Consider the following 26,777-nt stretch of genomic DNA (forward strand, 5'->3'; position numbering starts at 1 on the left):
GGGTGCAGTGCTGATACTAAATATACTACAGAATGTCTTTATATACAACGTTCACAGCTTTTTTGTCACTAGACAATACAAACATGTTTTCTTTAGAGGTTACTCTTGAAAAGAGCGACATATAATCATATAATTGGCCATGTGAAAAACACTCAATTACATGCTGTAAAGGGCCGTATTGATCTATATTAAATGCACAATGTATTTAAGGTACTTAATTGGATAAGGATTAATGCTGTATTGCTTAAAATCGCTTAGTAAATAAGCCATTATTTATCGTAAAAAGTAAAGGATAAAAAATGGTTATTGTGGGTTATCCAAGAGATAGACATACCTATACCATCGCGGACTTTTTGTAGACCTTTCTAAGGTGTACAATATTGTAGTACATTATTTTGATCTATCTCGTAGGGTTCATCCAGTGTTTGCAATGTAAGCGCAAAAAAATGTGTTTATTTACATCACACTAGGAACCTCTAAAATTATCAGTGTTTCTCTTCTATAATATGCATGTATTATACATGTATAAACCTTTCTCTTGAATCACTGTATCTATTAAAAACCGCATCAAAATCCTTTGCGTGGTTTTAAAGATCTAAGCATACACAGGGACAGACATAAACATTACTTGATTCCTTACACCCGCAATCTTGGATGACTATGTCGTCATCATCACACTTTATGTAATGTCCGCCATATTGTATTCTAGAACTTTTCACTTTTCGTTACGATCACCAATTATAAAATTCATAAAAAATTAATTAATTAAATACTATTTAAAAAGGCACTTACATCATTAAGTCCTCGATTCGAACCCAGTACGAGCAAAAAAAAAAAAAATACTGTCGACAGATTCTTCCTCCACGGAATCCACCTGCAGACTGACCTCCCACCACCAATACCAAGGTATATATCGTCAACTGGTATGACGTCATGTCCGCCATCTTCTTTTCTTCTGCTGGAGGCCACCATCTTGTTTTCATCTTCTAGAGTCTGCTGACATGTTAATTTAGTTTTTTGTTCACCATACTTTTGACCTGGACTGTTGATATTGAAATATGACCGTATACTTTGACATTGACATTGAACATTGACCTTGGCCTTGACCTTTGACTTTGACCTTGAACATTGAAAACAATATGGAGGCCTCCAGCTGATGAAAACAATATGGTGGATGTGACATCATACCAGTTGATGATATATACTCTGGTATTGGTGGTGGGAGGTCAGTCTGCAGGTGGCTTCCGTTTGTTTATTTTTTGCTCTTACCGGGTTCGAACCGAGGACTTCAAGGCCTAAGTGCATTTTTAAATTGTATTTTTTTTTAATTTGATTAATATTTTTTTATAATTTTGAAATTTTTTCCGAATTTCTAGCACAAAAATTACAGTTTATCAAGATGATGGCCATAACGAAAAGTGCAACGATCTAGATTGCAATATGGTGGCCGTAACGAAAAGTTTAACAATGATGTCATACTCAACCAAGATGGCAGGTGTAACGAAACATGCAACATTTATAGTATCCAAGATGGCGGCCGTAACCGAAAATTGGAACTGTGTTTTTTTAAATTATTATTAAAAATTTAATTATTATAAACTTTTTATAATTTTTAAAATTTTTCCCAATTTTCTAGCATAAAAGTTAGGATTTTTCAAGATGATGGCTGTAAGAGAAATTGCAACGGTGACTTTATAATCCATGGTGACGTCAGAGGCTTATCGGAGTCTGTAGACATGGATGCTTAAGCCTCAATATGAACATTTCTAGTCGCTGGTATTTTTAAGAACTAAAAATGGTAAATTTCCCCTCGAAACGGGAATTTTTTCCTTGAAAAGAGAAAATATTTCTTTTTCAAATTTTTTAAGAATTTTTGGCAGAATTTTTTCCCAACATACTGGAAATTTTTGCAAATTTTGGGCAAACTTTGGCAAATTCTGAAGGTCAATGATCAAGGTTAACATAATCAAAGATGGCCGCTGTGACATCACAAGTCCAAGATGATGGTCGCCACCAGGCACCACAGCCTGAAGCCTGTACCAGGACATACCAAAACATACTACTCATATTTACTATGCCATACACCAATATTGCACCATTACATTAAGTAGCACCAAAACATTTAAAAGTTATCTAACACTTAAATTAATTCACAATAAATATTTTGTTAAATGCACTCTTGTTTAGATCCACAAACTCTTCTAATAGATTATACAAACCTTACTAAAATATCTAAAATAATTGCCAAGAACATTTAAATAAAGGCCTGTAGTTGGGCAAACTGGAAACAGAGAAATAACAGCTGGTTTTCAGCGAAGTGTGTAGTATAAAAGCTTAAACCAAGTTAGCAGGTAGTCAGTTAGACTCACCACCGCGTGAAGGGCTGTTGTGAGTCGTCGAGCACGCGGTCCCACGGCCGACTCCATGTCACACTGCGGCCCACCTCCTCCCAGAAGTCGGCCGGCTCGTCCAGGGACCGGCGGAACATCTCCTCATACTTCTCGCTGTAGTATGGGTTGTGCTTCAGGATCAGATCTGCGCAGTCCACGCCAATCTCCCTCAAACTCAGTCCATCTCTACAGACACATTGTAACGTATGCTGGGCTTCAGATAAAAACTCAATAGATGAATAAGTAAAAAAAATAATGCCTTGGAAGCGTGCTGGGCCCATAACCCAGAGGTCCGTGGATCGTAACCATGCTCTGCTACCATTTTTGTTACGTTGTGGAAGTGTAGGTAAATGAGATTAAATACATCAATACTACCATTGACATTACACACTGCTGTATTGGTGGATCTTTTAGTTTCACAAGGACATGAAGAATGAACAGAAACAAGGTGTGATTACATCTGAAAATAAATATTCTATATTTATTTAAATGATGAAACTTATAACAGTTGAATGAGAGACAAAGAGGTATTAAAATGCATTAAAATATAAATTTCAATTACATAATTAAAAAAAGCTCTCAGATATGTGAAAAATATGGGCCAGCCCTAAATAATTATTAAAGGTTTCAATTAATATAAATAAACAAAGTCAATTAAATTAAAGAAAAAATACAAAGTGGCATAACAAATCCCAATTCAAATGGTGAAAGTCCAGAACGAAAGTTTTATATAGATCTTATCTCTTCAAATGTAGTAATTTAAATGTTGTTCCAAAAGGTTTATAAATACTGTAGGACTGGAGGTCTGATGTTCGCTGGCCAGAGTTCAGCAGTCAACATGGCATCAGGGCGCCTATTTTTTGGAGATTAAGTGTGCGAAAATGCGGCTAGGTCCGCATCCACGCTCTTGGACCCTGTCTGTGAACAGTCCGAATCAAACATGATCAGAACTGGTACACAGACAGTTAGCAAACTGGGCAGAAAATGCCCGCAAAAAGATAAGGGGAGGTCGGGGAATAAAGCTGATAATAACTCACCAGATAAGGAAGTTTGCTTCTAGGGTCTGAAGCGTAGCACGTCTGGATCTGAAGATTGCAGAATCGCGGGAGTAGCGTGCGTTTCCATAATTTAAAAAAAATATTTAAAAAAATAACTACTATGCTGTGTACTGTACAGACAGACTAAACTACTTAAAGAATTTAGAGGGATAGCATCCCTTGTATAATCGACTACATCGTCGTTTACGGCCAGACAGAAGTCTTGTGGTGCGTTTCGCCGATCCACCGATAACCTAAAACATTCCATTTGGAATCGCGATGCGAAGTGTGTCCAGAGGGGCCGCGTCTCTTAATTAAAATGAATAATTCAATCAAAATGTGTGTGGGGGAAGGGGGGAGACTTGGGCGTCCGGACCGAAAGGTTCCGAAGTTCTTCGAGTGGGAATCACAAAAAACTCTGACGTCTGATTTTAGCGTTACCTGTTGAGGGGTGTCTGTAACAAAAATGTATCGACTCGCCCGAGGCGTCTGCTACAGCCTGGGGCTAATGGCGCAGTCGATGCTGCTCTCTGGCAGCCTACAGGGGAGTTCACTTCAGGGCAATGATCCTGGGCTAAATTCTGAGAACCAAAGGAGTGAGGGTGGACAAAAAACGCAACAAGGCTGGGAAGAGGGTCCACGAGATACTCGTTCGTGCCGAGACTCGCTGGGCTCAGCGGGCCTCTAAGAAATAGAGCTTGCAAGCCAGAAGCTGATCTATGCAATTTTAGTCATGTATGGAATTAATATTACAGACCACGGACATGACTGCAAGTGGGAGAAATGTCATCCGGGCTGCTAACGATGTCTTTAGACTCGCAAAAGATCAGATTGGCCCCTGAGAAAAGGTGCCTCGGGCCACTGCAGCAAATTTTAACTAAGTAGAGTACACCAGCCTAACATAGTGTATATCACCCTGTTGTAACCAAATTATATGGAAAATGAAATTTCCAAAAATAATTAAAAATTATAATAAAAATGAAAATAAAAGAAACGTGCCGAAATACCTAATTTCCGGCACAACATTCTTCAGTGTTATATAGTGTTTTTATAACTAGAACCAGAAAAAAAATTCATTAAAAGAAATGATTATATTGTGGTACCTATTCTCATTTTATTTTAAATGACATAAAATACATTGGAGATAGAATAATTAAGTTACTTAAATCCTTGTATATTTATACTGTTAGTGAACACTATTTTAATATATGTTTAAACATATATATGACTTTTGGGTACCGGTACTCGAGATGTTACTGTTTTTGCAAAAAAAAAAATATTAAATGCTAGAACTAAAATATTTCAGGAAAAATTTCTTAACACATGGAAAGAAGATGTGACTATATATATTTGTAAACGATTTAACATATCAAGATGATAGCCATTTTAATGAATTGTGATATCAAATCAAAAATATAGCAAAACCATTTATATGATAAAATTCGGCTTTTACAAACTCTTTTTGAATATTAAAGTTTGACAAAACAAGTTGTGTTATTTTCGATATATTTTACATTTATAAATATAGTATATGCTTCTACCATTATTAATTAAATTAATTAAATTAAATTAAAAGTAATTACAAAAGTAATACATATAAATCTAATTTTAACTTAGAGAGCAGAATTCTAATTGAAAAATAATAAACTTTTGTGGTCCCACGTTTTTGCACATTCACAGCACTTACTTTAGCAAGAGAGAGTAAAAAATGGCACACACGAGGTAACAATTTTATATACTAAGGAAAGTTATAAAAAAATACGTTGTAGCATATTAGTAAAATTATCGAATTAAGAAATTAAATAGTTGTTTTTTTCCAGTAACATGAATACGCACCCACAAAAATATTAGTTGTACATGACCCAGCTTCAAACAAGTAACTTACATTGCACGCGCGTATTAATTTGTCTAGAATAAATCCCATTACTTAAATCATTGATGGAAGACTTCGGATTGATATTACAGAAAACTGCTGAGAAAGATATCGCTCTGCGCGAGTCGTCTCTGTGTATGTTTCGGCCGCTCCACAGTAGACCGCGCTGCGATCGAGTGCCATCAGCAGTGTTGAGCTCTCGAAGCCTGTCTTTCTCGACCCCTCCCTCGGACATCTTCTTTCAAGTTGAAGCGCCGAATTTAACTAAGTGCCACAGGTGCCATACCAGGGACTTCTTGGTGCGACTTCCGACCGACTGCATCGTTCTCGGCCAGCGCTTAGCGAGATTCACCTCCATCTACTTTAAGATGTTGTCGCCTCGTCAAGGGATGTTTTCCAAAATTTTGTATTATGTTATGTTTTTGTAGTCAGTCAGTCAGTGTTTCTATTGTACAGAATTTCATAGTTTGATAATTAAAAAAAAAAAAAAAAAAGAGAGAGCTTTGCGTCCACCGCGCTAGTTTCGCGCCGAGTTTCGTGGGCATCCCAGCCAGACACCTCCTGATCTCAAGCAGCAACACCCTGTTTTGGTGAGTTGTCGATACCCATTCTCCTTCCCGATCATTCCCTTTTTGCGGGAATTTGTGCCTATTTAACAGATGGCTGTGAAGCAGGTCTAATTCGTTTACATTAGGGTTGTTTGCAGACAGGGTCCAAGAACTGGAGCCGAGATTGCGGCCAAATGGTCTTCCTGGGCCTCGGTATTCTAAGGCTACTAAGACTCCACCCTGTAGTTCAGCACCATGAGAAATAATCACTCTCGACCCACAAGCTACGGATATTCTACTTCCAAACTCTCCACGACGCCTCATAACTCCTTTCTGTTCCGTGATACCCACAGCGGGCCACTTCTACAAGATTCTAGGATGCCAGCAAGTCGACCGAATATATGAAATCTAAATTTGTATAATTTATTGGCTAAAGACCAACCCTGCGGTTTCCAAATGGTTTTAAATTGCAACACATGATAATAAAAATAATTCTGACATTTTAAATAACAATAAATACTTATGTAACAAACAAATAAAAGCACCAGTGTGTAAATTGTCTATATGTTTAATATATTCAATTAAGTTTTGATTTTAACTATGACTTAATGCATTTGTTTAATAATTTTTGGGCCAGCCCTATTATTAAATTAACTTATTACTATTATTATGTAACCCTGTAATTCAATTATTCAATTATCAAAATGATGTTTTTTTCCTTTTGTAACAATTCACAATAATGTATCATATTTTCTTTTACCTTAGTTAAAATAGTCAAAGTTTAAAATCTCAAAAGAAAGACACACGAAGCAAAATAAATCGAAGCACGGCTATAGACGAAACTGAATTTGTATGCGTTACTTTTTATTTATTTGACCTTTAGTGTCGTCTCTGAGGTTCTATGTTTAATTAGCCTGTTTTGTTCCAAATCCCAGCTACTTCTAAGCTAATTAATTATTTTCTTTACTATAGGTACATCTTATAGACTCTAAAGGCCGTAACAATCATTAGCACCGACGTTCGAGTAATCCATCGTAAATCACTGTTAGGAATTTACCAACACCTTAGTAGCATTGTTATCGTGACTCTGAAAAGATATTCTCAAACCAAAGTAATGCTAGCCAACATCAGGCAAGAGAATGTTAGAAGTATTTACTTCCGATATAGTTCAGCTATAAGAACATTTGCAATAGTTTGCTAGATATGATGCCATGAAATGATGCACAAACGTCGTGTTTCAAGGCAGAGATTAATGATATATTTGAAACTACATTGCATTTACGTACAGATATTATATACCTATAATACATACATTAGCAGAAACATCTTTTCCTGGCTCCGAAACATCTACACATTGCATGAGAGTTCGCGGTCATCAATTATATATCCTTGCAGCTACTGTCATATAACAACATGATGCACGAAGACATGAGAGGCAAATGTGCGAATAACTCCTTGTATGAATTTCCTCTGTGATAAGTGTTATCAAGATTATTTTAATTTTTATGAGTGGAAAAAAAATATGTGAGAAAATGCAAGTATGAAGTCCAGTTGCCTGCTATGGAGCAGCATGTAAACACTTAGACATCTCAATTTATGTTGAAGACCTGCTTGCTTCTGTTATTTTAGCAGATGTGCAGTCACTGATTGCGTTGCCACCTGATCTTCATTCTAAACCTGTTACTAACTGGTACATTGCAGGTAAATAAAAATGTGTTCTACTTGGTGAAATCTGCCTTTGGTGGAATTTTGAACAACTAAAAGTTTTAAATACCTTCAGTTCATTGAAAAAATGTGCAGTTATATTGGAAATACCAAACAAATTATCATGTAGGATGATCACAAATAATCAGTACTTTTTAAAAAAAAACATAAAAACTAAACTGTGTAAGCAATTTAACTGAAAATTTGTTTGGCCAATAGAGAATACATGAAAATTATTTTTTCCCAAATTTTTCGGACTCGTTTGTTGCAGGCTGCCTCCACTATAAGCAGCTAGTTTTAACAATTGTGCCTACCGTACAGCAGAACAGTTGAGGGTTAAAGTTAGAAATCAGATTAAAAGAAATAAAGCATGAAATTTTTGAAAAACAAAATTATTTATTTCTCAATATTATACACTTGCATGTTAAACAATTGATTAATGAATGTAGCCAGCTTCCCTCAGTTCTTTAAGTATGGAGGCTACTTCGTCGATGTGCAAGTAGTTTCCTCCAAGAACCGATGTCTTTCGCTTCCAAAAGTCAATGCCGCCAAAAGTGTTTAGGCCTATCTGCTATTTGGCTAATAGACTAGGAGGCTACGAAGCTACGAGACTACAGGACTACAAGACTACACGGCTCCAACTGGCTACGAGGCTACAAGTCTTCGAGGCTACATAACTCTGAACTGTATTTGGCGCCATTCCGCGGCGAGAGTTAATTTATCTCATGCAAACGAACTTGCTGCAAGTAGTTCCGATTCCTGCCAACAGATGTTGTCTCGTGTTGTGTATTGAGGTTAAAATTATTTTTTTCTTTTATGTAGGATGTGGGATGTGGGATGCTCACTAACGATCGCAAGAGAAGGAAGGCTTCGCTAGACATCAAGGGGAAATAAGTTCGTCCTTTTATGAATTTTGAAGCCTTTGGCATTTTTTGAGAACTAAAACGGGAAATTTACCCTCAAAACGGGGATTTTTCCTTCGAAATAGAGACATTTTTTATGTTTCAAATTTTTTGAGACTTTTTTTGGGGAATTCTTTAAAAAAAACGGAAAATTTTAGTGGATGGCGAATTTTGGGCAAATTTGGGCAAACTTTGAAGGTCAAGGTCATCCAAGATGGCCGCCGTGACATAACCATCCAAGATGGCGGTCCGCACCTCCTACGGAGGAACTATTATATACTCATACATAAAACCGGCTACATACAAAAATAGTCTCTACACGAGTGCTTTCAAGACATATAAAAAGTAGTACAGTCTGACAAACAAAGTATCGAGAAACAACAATGTTAAATGAAACTGATAATGAATTGGTGACGTTGTGCCGATCTCTGAGCAGAACATTTCTTTGATAAAGGATTCGTACTGAATTGGAGTCCCTGACGTTTCCGATGAGATTCAAGTTTCTAGAGAGAAGCCTAGAACCCACAAGCTCAAAGACTGGAATTTTGTTTCTTTTCACAGCGCCTTTTATGCCGAAGAAATTCAGCTTATGATGTATACCAATTCATATTTTTTGCAAAAGTTTTTCATCGAAAATAATATACGTCTAGTAATTAATAGTGGGATACCATCTCTCTTTAATTCATGGTTAACAAACACAGAAATTTAAAAGCGCTAAAGAACATTGCCTTAAAATTTAATTATTCGTATATTTGTAATAAAATTAACCTACAACACAATGTTTGTAAACTTTTGAAGATTTATTCGTGTAAGTTCTATTTGTAATTAAATCTATAACTGAATACAGGATCTCTGTTTTCTTTGGAAAGAGTCAACTGTCACCAAATTGAATGAAATTAAAATATTTTTTTTTTAAATATGTATTTTCAAAGTTTATTGATACGACAGTGAACATGGCGCTTCAAATGTAACTATTTTTTATATCTAGGAAAGTAACCTATGGTACAACAACTAGTTTTCGGAGAAATGTGTCTTATTTTAAAGAGTCGACGTTCTTTCCTGGCAAATGACGTTATATTGTGTGTAAGGTTGCCTTCGGCGGTACCGTTCAGTTTGTTTCCTGCTGCATGAATTAACGTAGTTAATGAGGCGGTATTTGACGTGACTGACCCCGCTGACCCCAGTTGGAGTCCCGCGCGCATGCCGCGGCCTCGCGACTGGCCCTAAGCGGCGGGGCGTGCGCCCTGGGTGCGCTGCGCCGGTTCATTGCAACTTAACATGTGTGTATTACAAAGTTGAATAACCTGAGATGAGTTATTTTAACAGAGTATTAGGAAATGAAAATGAAATAAAAATATATTAGGAGGTACTTAAAAACCTGCAAGATATGATACCGAGCCTTCATGCGCCCACGAATTCGTTTGGTGGAAACCAGATTTAGTTATTATTTCATAATTCATCTTCAAGACAAAATTGCAAAATTATAAACATATATCGCATGAGTATTTAAAGATCCACGCCTTGCACTCTTCACAAGTCGCAAAGTCTAGCTCAAAGAAACTTTTAAATACTTATTCATAGTTTTGATTAAATATTTTTCAAAAATTTATTATTGAAAAAAGGAAATTATAGTAGCACAGCCAAATCTAAAACTATCACGTTCTGAAGGTTTCTTTAAGAGTATGATCTTTAACTTAAAACGAATAACATTGCCATTAAAAAACCGAATAAGAAACGAAATTGTAACTACAGGTAGATAAAGTTCCACTTAATGTGACTAAAATATTTATTATATTTGATTTTTCTTAATTTGGCCCCAAGTTGTGTAGACAAAGTTTATTACGCTTACGAAATATAGCAGTGTTAAGTGATTACCTCAACAAATAAATATTTCAGGAAAGAACTGAAAATAATATCTTTCAGAGGGTGCCAGTTTATCTTCCTAAAAAAATATCGAAAATCAACTATAACTCTGAAAACCTGTTTAAATCATATTTAACAGAAAGTGGATGTGCAATAAAGGAAAAATATATCGTTGCCAATTATATTTAATTAGAGCAAAGAACTACACATACTGAACACACTAATACACTCTTATCGTAAACAATTGACTGTATGACCTAAGATTAGTTGTTGATATTCGAAGATTATACAAAAATATAGCCTTTAAACGTCAGTGTCCAGCTGGTTATTATGCTACTTATATATTTGAGGAGACTCTTTTAATGAGAACAATATAATGTTTTGGAAACCAAACAAATATTAAAATTATTTATGCCTTGAATATCGAACTTTAAAACGGTACTTAAATAAGCAAAAAAAATATTCTATGTCGTATTTAAGCTTCTTTCCTCTAAAACTATGACCAAATCAGGGAAACATTAAACAATACTTTTAACTCTAATATGTACCAATGGGATTATAAGCATATGAAACAATGAATGAATAAAGAAAACTGATGTCACTATAATTATTAATAAAATGCAATATTCCATGCAGAAGAAAAATATTTCCAATAGGTAAGAATAAAATAAGACAAGTATTTGACAAATCATCACCTTTAATCTTCTCAGTGCAGTTACAAATTATTGTCTCATAATTATTTTGATAAATGTGCATTCACACTAATAAGCCAATATTCATGAAATTACAATTAGTTCTTGTCGTAGAAATTGTACAGAATTAGAGACGATGACAGTGCATCAACAGTCTCTGGATCTGGATTATCATAAACTGTTCTTTCCTAACATCTGTGCTGGGACATCTACGGCACATTGTAAGTATACTTGACCAATCAGAAATGTTCTTACAAAATTTCAGCAAATTTTGAAACATCATTAAATCTCTTTTGTCAAATGCTTGTCTTAAATATGTAAATAATGCGGTACGCCCCTCCAGGTGAAACACCTCAGTTGACTAGACCCGGTACAATACACAATATACGTGCATCAAGGCACAGACACATACCCACACGTCTACAATTCAGCAAACTCTTACCCTGAAAAATGACTAAATATGTATAAATATATATGATTGTAACCCTAAATTGGACATCTAAATAGCCCCTTAATTTCTTTAGAAATTGAGTAGCAAACAGAACTAATAAAATTGAACCCTCAATACAATTGGCGAAATATTAAACAAAATCTCCAGCTAACGGCATTCTTTCGCAAAGAACCAGAAATATTCATGTGAACTAATTAATATGTATATGCCCATATTAACTTACATAAGACGTACTTAGAAAATTTATCACAGTTTTAATCGCTTTCAGTTGTATATGTTGGAAAGATGATGACATCGTTGGTTTGAGGATATAATAATTCATAACAAATTTCTTTGATTATTTTTGTTTTACTCTATGGACTTTTATTGAGTAAAAAAGTTAGTTACAAAGTCCTAATAACTAATGATCGTTAGTACTCAACTGGTTCTCGTAATTTTTTTCATATATTTTCGTAAAAATTATTCATATAATATTCATTCTATTTGACTGTCATCGAAATTGCAAAGATTATGTCTATCAAAAAAGCCGGCCTATAATACTTACATAGGTGGGCCGGTACCTGACAACTTCGTCTGCCGACTTTAGGAGACGGTTGTAGAAGCGATACAGACAAGTTTGACTGATCGTGTAACCCCTGATGCATACAAGTTCCTTGAAATCTTAATAGATCCTCAAAATTACAAAACAAATCCCTAATTTAAAGGAAAAACACGTTTTAAAAGAAAATACAAATATTTTCCTCAAATGAATCTTAGGAGCCATTTTCTTCAGAGAATACTCTGACCATCAATTTAAATGTCTTAATATTTTCTCATAAATAAGATTTTATTTAAAAATATGTATAACAATGATTTATTTCTAATATGTATTTACTTATTCGATTTCGAGTTTTATTCAATCCCTGACAATAACATATCTATAAATTGCGTTTGAATTTTTTGAAAAATATATTTATTTATATAATATTAAAATAAAATTCACTTATTTGATTGATATCACAGGTACTGGGTTCGATTTTCCATGTATGCACTTGTAAATAATATTTATCATATTGTTCCTTCACAATATTAACCATGAGAATGACAATATCTCCCCTCCTTTATATAAACATATATTACTCCAACCAGTATGATTTCATGGCGACCATATTTGATGGTACCATTTAGATATTTTCTGATAAAGTGAGCTACCGCAATATTAGTTTATGATTTAAACCATAAAGGCCTTTTCACAATACCGCGATGCGACGCGATCTGGCGACGCGATGTAGCGAAGGCAGCGACGTAAATATATGTCGCCAGCTAGTGCACTTCATAATAGCGCGACGCGATCGCCATGCAGCTGGCGAAAAAAACCGAACCAGCCTGCACTCTGCTGAGGATATTTTACAACATGGTTGTAAACAAAAGTTTTTGGCAGTAATATTTAGATTGTTGTTATTATATTTGTACACTGACTGACTGGTAGAAGCATTTAATTATGGATAGGAATCGCGAAGCCCATAATATATTTCTAACCAAGCATTATTTTTCTCCGTCTGATTACAATATTTGTTACTAGAAACATCGTACAAACACGGCTTTTTCTGAACTTCATCAATCAGACGCTCTTCAAAACTCATTTCAATTGAACAAAATCCACGTGTTGTTTAGTAACATTACTTAGATGCATCAATGCATCGTTTCTTAACTCTTGTTTTCAGTTCTTCTTCTTCTTTACCACAATCTTGTTTCTGATTGGCTGTTATTTCTGACGTCATTAGCGACATCGCCGAAGCGACGAAACAGCCTCGTCGCCAAGTGAGCTGTCGCGCATTGCGGGCGATGTAGTTGTGATTGGCTGGTTTGGTATGACGTCACGTCGCATCGCGTCGCGTCGCGTAGCATCGCGGTATTGTGAAAAGGGCTTTGGGGTGGAGTAGTTCCAATCACCAAGTCATATCGTCCACCATTTTGTCTTCCATCTTGGCCAGCATACTGTAAATTGGTAACTATAAACCCAAAAGTTCGGTAAAAATCCAAAACATAAAAAAATTTATTATTAGATAAATTAATCGATGTAGTACTGTCCTTGGTATGATAACTGGTACATGTATAAAATACTTAAATAATTTCGTCATTTTATGATAAATTCCTGGGTAAATTCCACGTGAAATAAAACAATACACTTTTACAAATAATGTTTATTGCATATATTATACTATACTACAAGTACAAGAGGTCGTTTAGAACTTTGCATTCATTGAACAGAGTCTGTTTGTTATCAATTGCGATTGCCAATTGTCCATCCTGATAGTATTATATCTTTATATTCGCAACAGATTCTTTCAAAACTACATTTAAAAGACACTTCCTCATCATACGAACAATATAGCTCAGTTTTCATCGTCTTGAATAATCGTCTGCATATCTCGCCTTGAAGTGGCTCAGATTTACCATAAGCACATTCAAACCATAAGTAATACATCAAAGAACAATTTTTATTACCCCTGTAAGCTTATTAACTATACATTATTACCATTAATAAACAGGCCACAAACATTGCTGTGTCTAACAGAATTATTTCGATATTTTTCGGTACTTTTATACTCCTACAAAATGAAGTTTATGCTATAAAAATTTCATTTACATTCGGTCTTCATGCACCGATTATATTCGTAGGTCGAGTTATAGTTTGAGACGAAGTGGAGGCTTATTCCTGTGGGCGTGTACGAGACTCATGCCTAACTTACGGTGCAGAATGCATCACTTGCTAATATGCAGTAGGCGTAAGAACAACGCTTTTACGGTTTCCCATACTACTCCGCTAATTATCAATGGTGTTACTCACGTAAGACACATATGACAACGAAGTGCAAAATTGTTGGGTACTTCGCAAATTCTCGTTCTCATGCTTAGTGCACTTTGCAAGAACGCAAAAGTCTTTCCACAGAAATAACAAGAGTGTCCAGTATTTGCCTTCGTCGATGTATCCTTACTCATTTATGCACCAAATGTCTCCCACCATGATAACAACCGTCATTTGGTAAACCAAGCAAGATGTTTGAGGGTTATGAGTAGTGTACATTAGCCGGTTCGGGGACTGGTTCATGGTCGTGGAGCCGCAGAGCCGGTACGCCATCTTAGCTTGTGCCGTCACGGCGGCCATATTGGATCACCAAGAATTTTTCCGTCTAAATTTGCATAAAAAAACTCAAAATTGAACAAATTCGGACAAATTTTCTCCAAAATTGGCCAAAATTGATAGTTTTTAGAGGCAAAAATCTCTCTCTAAAAAAAAAAAAAAAAAGCAGTAAAACTGATAAAAAATTTAAAATTTCCTGTTTGAGGCAAAAACTCCCTTTTAGAGAGAAAAACTACTTTTAAGTCATTAAAAAATGCTGATGGTTTTAAAATTCCTGAAAGTGTCTCGTAAATTTTTTTCCTTGTTTTTGTTTATGACATTTATTCATCCTACGCAGAGCATCTTCTGTACCAAATTTGAGAATATTTAGGCATATAATTTTTGGATAAATGGCTAACAAAGATTGATTTTTTTTTCAATCTTGGATCCTACAAAACATGAAAAAGAGACAAGATATGTCGATAAAATTTGGTATAACTGAAGTATGTTTAGTAATCTATTGGATGAATTAGTTGAAATTGCTCATACATATATACGAAAAAAGGGTGCAGGCATGTAATTACATAATTTTTCATGAAACGGTAATAAAACGCCATTGTTAAATCTATATCAAAATGTGAATATGCAAGAAGTGCGTTCGGATTTCATTTTATTATTTATGTGCGCTGTTGCCGCGCTGCCGGGCGCGCTGTTGCCGCGCTGCCGGCAGGTATACGAGCCCAGCTGGTTGCCCCCACAGTCGTGCAACGAGCCAGCTAGCTAGCATCTCTCAGCGTGAACAGTAAACTGGTGGAGGGATTTTTTTTTTCGTATTTGAGTAGACATTAAGTAATTTTCGTTTACAAATGGCCCCTAAAAGATTTGTGGATGGTAGGCCTTATAAGAAAACCAAAAAAGGGGGGTTGTCTACAAAATGTTTTACGGACGATAATTTTACGCGATAACCTCATAAAAAAAATTGATGAAAAATTGCATACTTTTTAATTTTCAAATATTATTTACAATTTTTAGAAATTTAATTTATATAATTTGTTAAAATATAATCACTAACAATTAGTTAAAAAGCCCGCCTTAACTTGTTTCATATTATAAAAGATTTTCTCGCACGGTGGTTGGCCGGATTTCGCACGCTCGGTTCGGGCGGAACGTGACAATGAATCATGCTTTTTCGTGCGTGCAGCCGGCGTTCATCAATGTATAAGACGTTATCACGTCAAAAAATATTTAAATTATAAATAATTCTCTGTAAGTTAATAATTTGATTCGCATCCGACTACTTCCTTGAGACACAGTGACGGGTAGGGGTGAAGGGGAAGGCATAATGCCTGTGGCTCAGGCTTCAGGAGCCCCGGTTCAGTTACGAGTCATTTTTTTCTGCGTTAAAACAATGATTACATGTATATCGTTGACAGAAGTCGTAGAAAACTTTATAAGTAATGCGATATGCACCGATTACGTTTTAAAAGTATGGCCACAGTCACGTTTACAGTCTCTAGAGATATTTATACATATAAACTGTGGTTTTTTTTTAAAAGTAGTCCAACAATTATTAATTTATTTTATGTGGGATGCGGGATGCTCACTAACGATCGCAAAAGAAGGAACGCCTCGCTAGACAACAAGGAGAACGAAGTTCGTCTTGCATGTTAGTGCTTCTCAGATTTCTCAGAGCTTATTATTATTTGACTGAGTAATGAAATTTCTTTTTAATTCCACCCGATAAAAATATTGTAAGGGCTGATTTAGTAACAGCAATTCACTAATCAAATGTAACTCTGAATAAAATGATATGACTCATCAAGTAAAAAAACCTTCATGCACAGATCGATTTGTCAAAAATAACCAAAAGCACTTGGAGAAAACTAAAACAGATGTCTAGCCATGAATAATCAGGAGAACTCGGAGAAAACCGTAAAAAAAAAAAATATATATATATATATATAGTCAGAAAAAATCAGGAGCGCACGGAGAAAACTGTTGTAAGTTTTCCTTAATATCAGAAAAAGCACGAAAAAAAAACTACAAATAATAAAAATAATAAACAAAACTATAAACAAATTTAAAAAAAATTCTGGCTTGTGCTAGAACTCAAACTTGCTACACAACAGAAACGTTCACAAGCTGACAGAAGGGATGCTGGCTACATATCTATCATCATGACTTGTTTTACCTGCATTTGTATATTGTTTAAAAATAATATAAATAATTTAAATTACCATAATGTAATGTTTTATTTCTTGTATTCCGATTTCTAACTAAGCCTAAGTTCTCGCTACTGTGTATGTGTTCATTCCTTGTCTACTGTTTGTACTGTGTGTTCATTCCGTTTACGGTGTGTACTGTGTATTTATTCCGTTTCCTGTGTGTACTGTGTGTTATATCGTTTCCTGTATGTTCATTCTCTTGCCTGTGTGTACTGTATGTACTGTGTGTTCATTCCGTTTCCTGTGTGTACTGTGTGTTATATCGTTTCCTGTATGTTCATTCTCTTGCCTGTGTGTACTGTATGTACTGTGTGTTCATTCCGTTTCCTGTGTGTACTGTGTGTTATATCGTTTCCTGTGTGTTCATTCTCTTGCATGTGTGTACTGTATGTACTGTGTGTTCATTCCGTTTTCTGTGATATTGGTTTTAACCTCTTAGCAACCTCTTAGCAACCTCTTTGCATGAACATTGTTTAACCTTCAATATTACCTCTTATTCAAATCTATGTATTAATTCATGTAACAACCTAAGTCATGTTTTGTGCTTAATAAAGCCTTAGTTTCTGATGATAAGGTTTATTATGTCAATTTATTAAGCACATTTTACCAAGAAACATTTAATACAAACAATGGACAAGTATTTCAAGCCCGAGAGATTTGAAGCAGATCACACAACTGGGAAAAGCTCCTCACAATGGAATCACTGGAAGAAAACATTCGAAGTCTTCACAGCTTCAATCAAGGCTTCTGAATCTGATAAGCTGTTACTACTCTACAATCACGTGAGTCACAGTATATACGAACTTATTAGCGAATGTACTTCTTATGCGTCTGCAATCGAAAAGCTAGATTCACTCTTTATTAAACCTAAGAATGAAATATTTTCAAGGCATAAACTAATGAGCCGACACCAGCAACCTGATGAAAGTGTAAATCAATTCTTACAATCTTTGCGTCTCCTTAGCTCTGACTGCGAGTTCAAAGATGTTAAAGCAGCAGCTTATAGGGATGAATACATTAGAGATGCATTTATAAAAGGTCTCTCATCGAACAGTATCCGACAACGTTTGTTAGAAAACGCAACTCTTAGCCTGGATGAAGCATTTGCAAAAGCACGATCATTAGAATCAGCTCATATAATTTCTGAATCCTATATTCCTAGCCAGACACCTTTAGCCTCAACTGAGCCGGTTCAGCAACCAAATTCTCCTGTAACCGCAGCCAGCAGTAGTCAGAAATGTTTCTTCTGTGGGTTCCCTCGTCATCCTCGTTCTTCCTGTCCAGCGCGAGAAGCTACATGCAAACTCTGTGGTAAGAAAGGCCATTATGCAAAAGTTTGTAGGTCAATTAAGCCCAAAGATCGTACTGCCGCCTTACCTGACTCTCCTCAAGACACAGATGACTTCTCAACTATTGCTTGCCTTCCTGCTAAGTCTCTGGTTTTCCCTACTAACCAATCTAATCGTAATCGTAAGACCAAACCAACATCTTCCAAAACATCAGCTGCTTCTCCAACTAGCCTTTCCAAAACCATTCTCAAACTGAAAGTAAATGGTTTTCCAGCTGAAGGGCTAATAGACACGGGGAGTTCGGAGAGTTACATAAATGATGGTTTTGTCTCCAAACATAAATTAAAACAATATCCTATGTCATCTGAAGTAGCTATGGCATCGTCCTCTTTGGCCATGCCTATAAAAGCTTATTGTTCCGTAGATTTACAAATTTCGGACAATATATACAGAAAAACAAAGCTTAACGTTCTAAACAACTGTTGCGCAGATGTTATATTAGGGCACGATATCTTTAAGCAGCATTCCACTCTGTCGATAGTTTTTGGTGGTAATAAACCTGAACTGCAAATCAGTAGCTTAGCATGTGCCAAAGTCGGTCCGGCCACCCTCTTCGAACACTTAACACCAAATTGTAGACCTATCGCGATCAAGTCCAGACGACACTCAAACGAAGACGAAAAATACATTCAATCCCACATAGAAAAACTTCTCTCTGACGGTGTCATTGAAGAAAGCAACTCACCCTGGAGGGCGCAGGTACTAGTCGTGAGTGGAACACATCGAAAACGTATGGTCGTCGACTATTCTCAGACTATAAACCGATACACGATGTTAGACGCTTACCCAATCCCTTCCATAGAGAAAATAGTTTCCGATGTAGCTAAATATAATATCCACAGCACAATAGATCTCAAGAGCGCATATTATCAAATACCAATAAGGGTTGAAGACAGGCCGTACACTGCCTTCGAGGCAGCAGGAAAACTCTGGCAATTCAAACGTATACCAATGGGCGTCACCAATGGAGTGTCTGCGTTCCAGAGGAAGATGGACGAGATCAAGACCAAAGAAAGACTACAAGGAGTTGGCATCTACTTGGACGATGTGACGGTGAGCGGAAAAGACCAATCTGAACACGACTCCAATCTACGAAAATTTTTAGACGTCTGCAAGAAATATAATTTAACCATTAATCAAGAAAAATCCCATTTCAATTTGAAGTCTCTTAAGCTCCTCGGTTATCTCATCGAAAACAATATACTCAAACCAGATCCCGACAGACTTAAGCCACTGATTGATTTCCCTATCCCTAGAAACAAAGCATCCTTGCAACGAGCACTAGGGATGTTCGCTTATTATTCTAAATGGATTCCAAAATTTTCAGATAAAATACGTAGATTAGTGAACTGTAGAGTATTTCCTATGGCCCCTGAACTAATCCAAGACTTCAACAATTTACGGAACTGCATAGTTAAATCCTTCGTCGTTAACGTAGAGGAAGACATCCCATTCTGCGTCGAAACAGATGCCTCTGACGTCGCCATCGCCGCCACTCTGACTCAAAACAAGAGACCAGTAGCCTTCTTCTCGAGAACCCTCACTAAGAGCGAACAACACCATTCAGCTGTCGAGAAGGAAGCTTATGCGATCATTGAAGCCCTTCGGAAGTGGAGGCATTACTTGATAGGAAGAAAGTTTCAACTTATAACCGACCAGAAGTCTATTTCTTACATGTTTAACATTCGGCATCCTGGGAAAATCAAGAACGAAAAATTTACAAGATGGCGGTTAGAACTTGCTCCTTACAACTATGACATCATCTACAGACCGGGGAAGGAGAACGTGGCGGCTGACGCTCTCTCTAGGACTTGCGGCTCGCTCCATACCTTCGACAGACTTGTCCACTACCACAAGGCTTTGTGTCACCCAGGGATCACCCGGATGGCTCACTGGGTGAAGAATCAGAACCTTCCCTACTCCATCGACGAGATACGCCGAGTCACGTCTTCCTGCAGAACATGCTCCGAAATCAAACCTCGCTTTCACAACAAGCGGAGCACCCTCATCAAGGCCACCGCACCCTTCGAACGGCTCAGCGTTGATTTTAAGGGACCATTACCATCCAACACTCCTCGGAAATATCTGTTAACGGTAGTCGACGAGTACTCCAGGTTCCCTTTTGCCATCCCTTGCAACGACCTATCCTCCACAACCGTCATTCAAGCACTAAATCAGATCTTTACACTCTTCGGATATCCTTCATACATTCACACAGACAGAGGCACATCCTTTATATCCAGAGAACTTCAATCATTCCTACATTCCAATGGAGTTGCTACTAGTCGTACTACACCATACAATCCGTGTGGAAATGGCCAAGTAGAACGTTACAATGGGATAATATAGAGAACTGTATCGCTGGCGCTGAAAACGAAGGGACTCGTGATAACGCAGTGGGAGAAGGTGTTACCTGAAGCGTTGCACTCCATCCGCACACTGCTCTGTACTGCTACTAACGCTACACCCCACGAACGTATGTTCTACCATAAGAGAAGGGCCAGTTCTGGAGTTACTCTTCCTTCGTGGCTTACTACACCAGGGAAAATTCTAATGAAGAATCACGTCCGTCAGAGTAAATATGACCCCCTGGTGCAAGAAGTAACTCTGCTTGAGGCGAACCCGGACTATGCTCTGGTTCAACTTCCAGATGGTAAGGAGACAACAGTCAACCTCAGGCATCTCGCTCCTGCAGGGGATATTGTCAACAATGAATCTAACTTAGAAGACGTGAATTTTCCAAACCTCGCTGATGATCCTAATCAACACACTGAAGCATCTGAAGACACCCAGCTGAACCTCACTCCAGAAGATTCACCTGCGAAGAACATGAATGATCAAGACCTACCTCAAGTGAACCCAATTCGGACTCCACCCAGATCTCCTCCCAGACCTCAACCTCCACTCCGGAGATCTTCCCGCACCACTAGACCTTCTGAATATCTCAAGGACTATGTCCTTAAATGAAGAGGGGGCGAATGTGGTGATATTGGTTTTAACCTCTTAGCAACCTCTTAGCAACCTCTTTGCATGAACATTGTTTAACCTTCAATATTACCTCTTATTCAAATCTATGTATTAATTCATGTAACAATCTAAGTCATGTTTTGTGCTTAATAAAGCCTTAGTTTCTGATGATAAGGTTTATTATGTCAGTGTACTATGTGTTCAGTGTGTTCTTTTGTTGAATGTGTGACTTTTCGTTAAATGCACGTATTCAAATCTGTAGTATCTCTGAATGTTTACTAATTCAAAACCTCTTTGTCTTGATAAATATTTTTTTGGGAATTCTTGGTCCTCTTGTAAGCGTAAAGCATGTTACGTTTGTTTAATTGAATATAATTAGCTTTCGACGAAGAAGGTCATGAGGTTCGGAAATGATTGGCCTGTAGTTCTGACATTGTTCAAGACCCAGTCTCGCGGTCCGAAGACGCTTGGTCTATATGTATGTATGGATGGCTTTGTACATGAACGTTTTAGAGGTTAATTCTAAGTATAGAACAACTAGACTTTCATGTTAGGCTTATCAACAACGTATTTAATTCGTCGGACAGGTATATTGTCTAGAGTTTTCGTAAAGGGAATGATCAATAAACTCCACGAAAGGTAATGGAAAACAGATTAAAAAAAATTGTTTAATGTTTAGTTACACTTGTCATTGGTCAAGAATCAAACCGAGGACAGGAATCCATCGATTCAATAGGTAAATTATTGATTGATTTTTTTCGGTGTTTTTTGGAATGTTTCCGGAATTTCTAGGTCAATAAAATCAAATTTCCAAGATGGCGGTCATAACGAATTACTGGAGGCTGGTAGTAGAGGATTTTAAGACTCTTTTAGGACTTTGAACAAGATATTTTGAAATTATTATTTTTACATAAAATTAAATTATTTTGCGTCGGCCAGGGATCGAACCAAGGACAGGAACTGATCAGATCAACCAGTATTTTGATTACAAATTTGTTTAATGAATTTTGGAATTTTTCCTGAATTTCTAGCTAAATAATTACACAATTGCAAGATGGCACCCAAATGATAAGATGGCGGGTGCCACAGTAATAATAAATTATTGCTGCACTGTAGAGGGTAAAATTAAACTAACTTTATGGTGGCACATTGGGGGAGCTGAATACAAGATGGTGGTCTCCAGCAGACGATAACAAGATGGCGGACATGACATATATAAATATATATATTTAAAATGCTTTGTTAGTACGTAAATGCACAGTTTTCTCAATCACCACCAACCCCAATCAACTTCCCGTTGGGGTGGTAAATACCCCTTGGTCTTCAGGTGGTAGTAAGGGAGTTTGGTCGCGGTGGGTGGTTGTGGGTGGCGAAAATGTTAAAACATATATTTCTGTCCTTTTCTAACGCATGAGGACTTCTGAAAAGATCTCAAAATTTCTTGAATGGTCTAGAAAGTTCCAAAATGTGTAAAACGGTTATAATTGATTTGTAATGTTCTAGAAAGTTCTAGAAATATCTGGAACGATCTAGAAAATTCTAGAATGAGTGCAAACTATTATTATCGATATAGAATGTTTGAGAAAGTTCTACAAATTTCTGGCTTCATCTAGAAAGTTCCAAAATGTCCAAAACTGTTATTATCGAGTTAGAATGTTCGAGAACGCTCTAGAAATTTCCCGAATTATCTGGAAAGTTCCAAAATGAGTGCAATTTATTATGATCGATTTAGAATGTTCGAGAAAGTTCTAGAAAATTCTAAAATGAGTGCAATTTATTTATAATTTAGAGCTGAAGTCCTGGTTTATTTTATTCCCAGCAACCGACACACCTCCTGAAATATTGTCGACTCAAAATTGCGGTCATGGTCTGAGTGTAGCTCCATTGGTTCCCCAAAGCTGCAAAATGAATTTGCTGACAATTGCATCCACAATGGTATTGGCTTCTTGGTTAGAAAGTGAGTAAGCCTCTGGCCACTTACTGAAGTAATTCATTGCTAACAGAATATACCGGTTACCATCTTTAGTTTCAGGAAATGGTTCAGCTATGTCGATTGGTTTTCTCTCAAAGGTGTCCCTACATTGTAGGCCCTCTTTTTCGCAGGACTCTGGTGTTAAGGTCCTTTATTTAGCCGAATATACTTCGCATTGTCTACACCAGTGGTTCCCAACCTTTTGTGGTTCATCTCCCTCTTCTGGAGGTTAACTAACACCGATCCCCCCCCCCCCCTTTTCAATTTCATTGTATGCCTAATTTTAATTTGAAGTAAAGTGTAAAAAGTAAAAAAAAGTTTTATTTATTTAAACATTTAAACAATTTTGATACCGTATATAAAAAAAAACAATAAAAGCAGTTTTATCTGGTCACTCTTAAATAAAATATAAACAAAATTAAAATGTACATTTTTTACAGATTTATTTTTAAGAACAAAGAACTAAGATCATTGACATACATTTAATAAAAAACAGGAGTACATGTTTTCATTTTAAAATTGGAATCTGGAAAAATTAAGAAAGTTGACAATAAAAATTTGAAAAAAAAAATATTCAAATAACTTTTTTAACACTAGAAACAGCTGTAGCAATCATTCAAGGTTAATTAAAAGTTTGAAAACTTTGTTATTGTTTTATTTTATCTTTTCAATGGCTGCCTTGTGCTTGGTGGATTTCAGTTAAAGCTTGAATATCCAGCTTTATGTTCGTCAAGTTCAGACGCAAGTCTCCTTTTTCAACTAAATATGTTGACGGGAACGAGATGAGAAGTGGTTCAGTTTTCCCCCACAGTTTTGGATAAGTGTCCATAAGCTTTACCCATGCTAACTCGTAACCGCTCTGCTTGAAAATGATTTTCGCCTCACATTCATACTTCATATCTAGAAACTCCGTCTGCAAATAATTATCAAGCTTATCCACAGCTTCAAACGAGAATGGATCTAGAATCCAATCCGGAATTTGTAACTGGGTCAAATCTTCAAATCTTGATTCCATGTCAGGTTTTAACTGGTCAAGGTGATCAGTAAAAATTAGGATTTTGTCTTCTGGGAGTTCAGGAATCTTGTTATCTGACACAGAACACTCTTTAAGGGTCGAAAACTTAATCCGCTCTTTACGGCCAATATTTACCTTGTGAATATCAAACTTGGCGATAAATGATGAATTAATTCCTTTGGCCTTGATAAGGTTCATCTTGTTTCCTTGAAGCCTTATATTGACTTCGTTCATTTTTTCAAAAATATCTGTAAGGTACGCAAGTTAAAACTTGTGTTGCTTCAAATTCTCACTTAAAACAGGATCAGACGTGTCGAGAAACTCGGTAACCGTGTCAAATTATTCGAAGAAACGGCGCAAACAGTTTCCTTTGGAAAGCCACCTCACGGCCGTATGTAGAAGCAAGCGTTCGAATTCCTCATCATTTTCATGGCAAAGGGTTCGGAACAAACGGTCATTGAGGGGATTAGCTTTGATCTTGTTGACACCAGCAATAACCAGTTGTAGGGTTTCATGCAGGACACCACTCAATTTTCTCGCAGCTAAGTGTTGACGATGAATGACACAGTGAATGAATAGTGATGACCTCTGGCACTTATTTCTTAAGGTGGGCTAGAAACCCAGCATGACGACCTGACGTGGCAGGAGCACCGTCTGTGCGCAAGCAGTCACGTTTTTTAGAGGAATCTCTTTTTCCTCAAAATAACCTTGCAGCGCTTTAAAAATCGACGATCCCTTCGTATCAGTTATCAAAGTTCTAGCAAACTATATTTCCTCGGTAATTTCCTTTTGTTCATTGATAAACCTCACATAAGCTAATAAAATTGCTTTGTTATCAGTCACAGTTGATTCATCAATCTGCAATGCAAATGTACTTTTTTTCAACAAATTTGTGAGTTTAGATTCAACGTTCGTGGCCATTTCGTCAATTCGCCTGGAAACAGAATTGTTGCTCAAAGGAACAGATTGACTTATCTTATTACTAGAGCCCTCGCCTAACATGATTTCAAAATTTTTTTTGGTAGCAGGTAGAACAAGAGTCCCGCCAATTGTGTGAGGTTGACCACATTTAGCGATCAATAAAGACACCTCGTAAGAAGCAAGAAGACCTTCGTCAAGATCAGTTATTCGTTTTTTAAATAATTCACTCACATTAGATCGTTTATCAGCTTTAGCTTTGAGGTGTTGAAAATAACTAAGTTCTTTACTCACTTTATCACTGTGTACTCTTGATAAATGATCTTTCATTCGCGAAGGGTTCATGGCTTCATTACTAGTAAATGTTTTATCGCACAAAAGACAATGTGGAAATTGCACATTTTGCGGTAACGCGATAAAACGGAATTTTAAATACTCAGCTGAGTATTGACGACACTGCTTTTTATATTCCATTTTGCATGAACGTATACACTTCAAAACAAACGCATAAAAGCAGAAAAGACACGCACAAAAACTGATGGTGAGGCACACAAAGACTGGTGAAGACTGAACACGAATGTAGGTCAATGGCAAGTGTGTTGTGGTAGCTGGAGGGGGAGGAGGAGGGGGTTGAGTCACCAGTCGGCCACCCTGAGCAACAACAGGTGGGTGACTGTGGAGAGGGGTGAGTGCAGTGAACTCGCCGGCTAAGAATAGCTAGTGACTCATGCTATACGGCAACTTGTACTGTACAGTATTATTTTAATTTTTCCCCCTTTGAATACTCATCGCCCCCAAATCGCCCCCCACTTATTTATTGCCCCCCTGATAAACCAAATCGCCCCCCACTTATTTATTGCCCCCCTGATAACCCAAATCGCCCACTTGAGGGCGATCGCCCCCAGGTTGGGAACCACTGGTCTACACCAAGTCTTTACATCCTGGCGACACCTTCGACGATGGATCTTGGCTAGAGTTTTGTTCACCCCTAGGTGAATACCAGAGTCACCATCATGGATTTATTTTAACATGTCTGCACACTTTGGATGGAGTAGTTGCATGGTAACTACTTTTCCATTTGGAATCTCCCATGCCCTCATTAGCAGCCTATTCAAGAAATCCCAATGTGCCCAGTAATCTTTCACAGTCCGTAGGTCACTGGAGATCTCATGCCATATTGGAGATCCAGTACCATTTTTAAGTCAGCTTATTAAGTGTGTCAGGTAGGGATTTTTTTTAGCTGCACTGCTTTCTAGCTGGCATTATCCAATTTATCTTCCTCATTAGTTATTGTAGTTCGATGAAAATTTTAGATTCCTCATGTTTCTTCGCCCTATTGCAATGTTTGAGTGTCTGCCTTGCAAGATCTTTGAGAGAAGGCATCTGCATTTCTGCGAATTCGGCTTTTCCTGTATCCCACTGGACAATTATATTGCAGTATTTTTTCAATACACCTAGCAAGTAGTATCTCTGGATTATTGAACTCTAGTAGGCAATTAAGTGTGGCATGATCATTGCGTAAAAGGAAATTTCTCCCATATTATTATTTGTCGAAATGTTTCAAAGACTTCACTACAGCCAAGAGTTCTCGTCTTGTGACGTCTTAAACAAAACTTTGCAGTAGTATGCTATCACTCGTTCATTTCCATCTTGAACCTGAGAAAGGAAAGCACCCAACCCATTGTGTGTCAAGTGTGTGTACTGTGTATCTAGTGTGTGCACTGTGCATTCCATGTGTGTACTATGTGTGTACTGTGTGTGTACTGTG

General features: G+C 36.9%; 1 protein-coding gene across 1 annotated transcript in view; it reads right to left on the reverse strand.

The window, feature by feature from the left end:
* The window catches only part of LOC134541501 (acyl-CoA synthetase short-chain family member 3, mitochondrial), a 138,059-nt gene that overhangs the window by 74,388 nt on the left and 36,894 nt on the right, over positions 1 to 26,777 (reverse strand). The window contains exon 2 of the mRNA XM_063384995.1: positions 2,370 to 2,535. Within this exon, the coding sequence (XP_063241065.1) occupies positions 2,370 to 2,535 (166 nt within the window). The remainder of the gene's footprint in view (positions 1 to 2,369; positions 2,536 to 26,777) is intronic.

This window comes from Bacillus rossius (genome assembly GCF_032445375.1).
Source record: "Bacillus rossius redtenbacheri isolate Brsri chromosome 4 unlocalized genomic scaffold, Brsri_v3 Brsri_v3_scf4_1, whole genome shotgun sequence".
Taxonomy (NCBI): Eukaryota; Metazoa; Arthropoda; class Insecta; order Phasmatodea; family Bacillidae; genus Bacillus; species Bacillus rossius.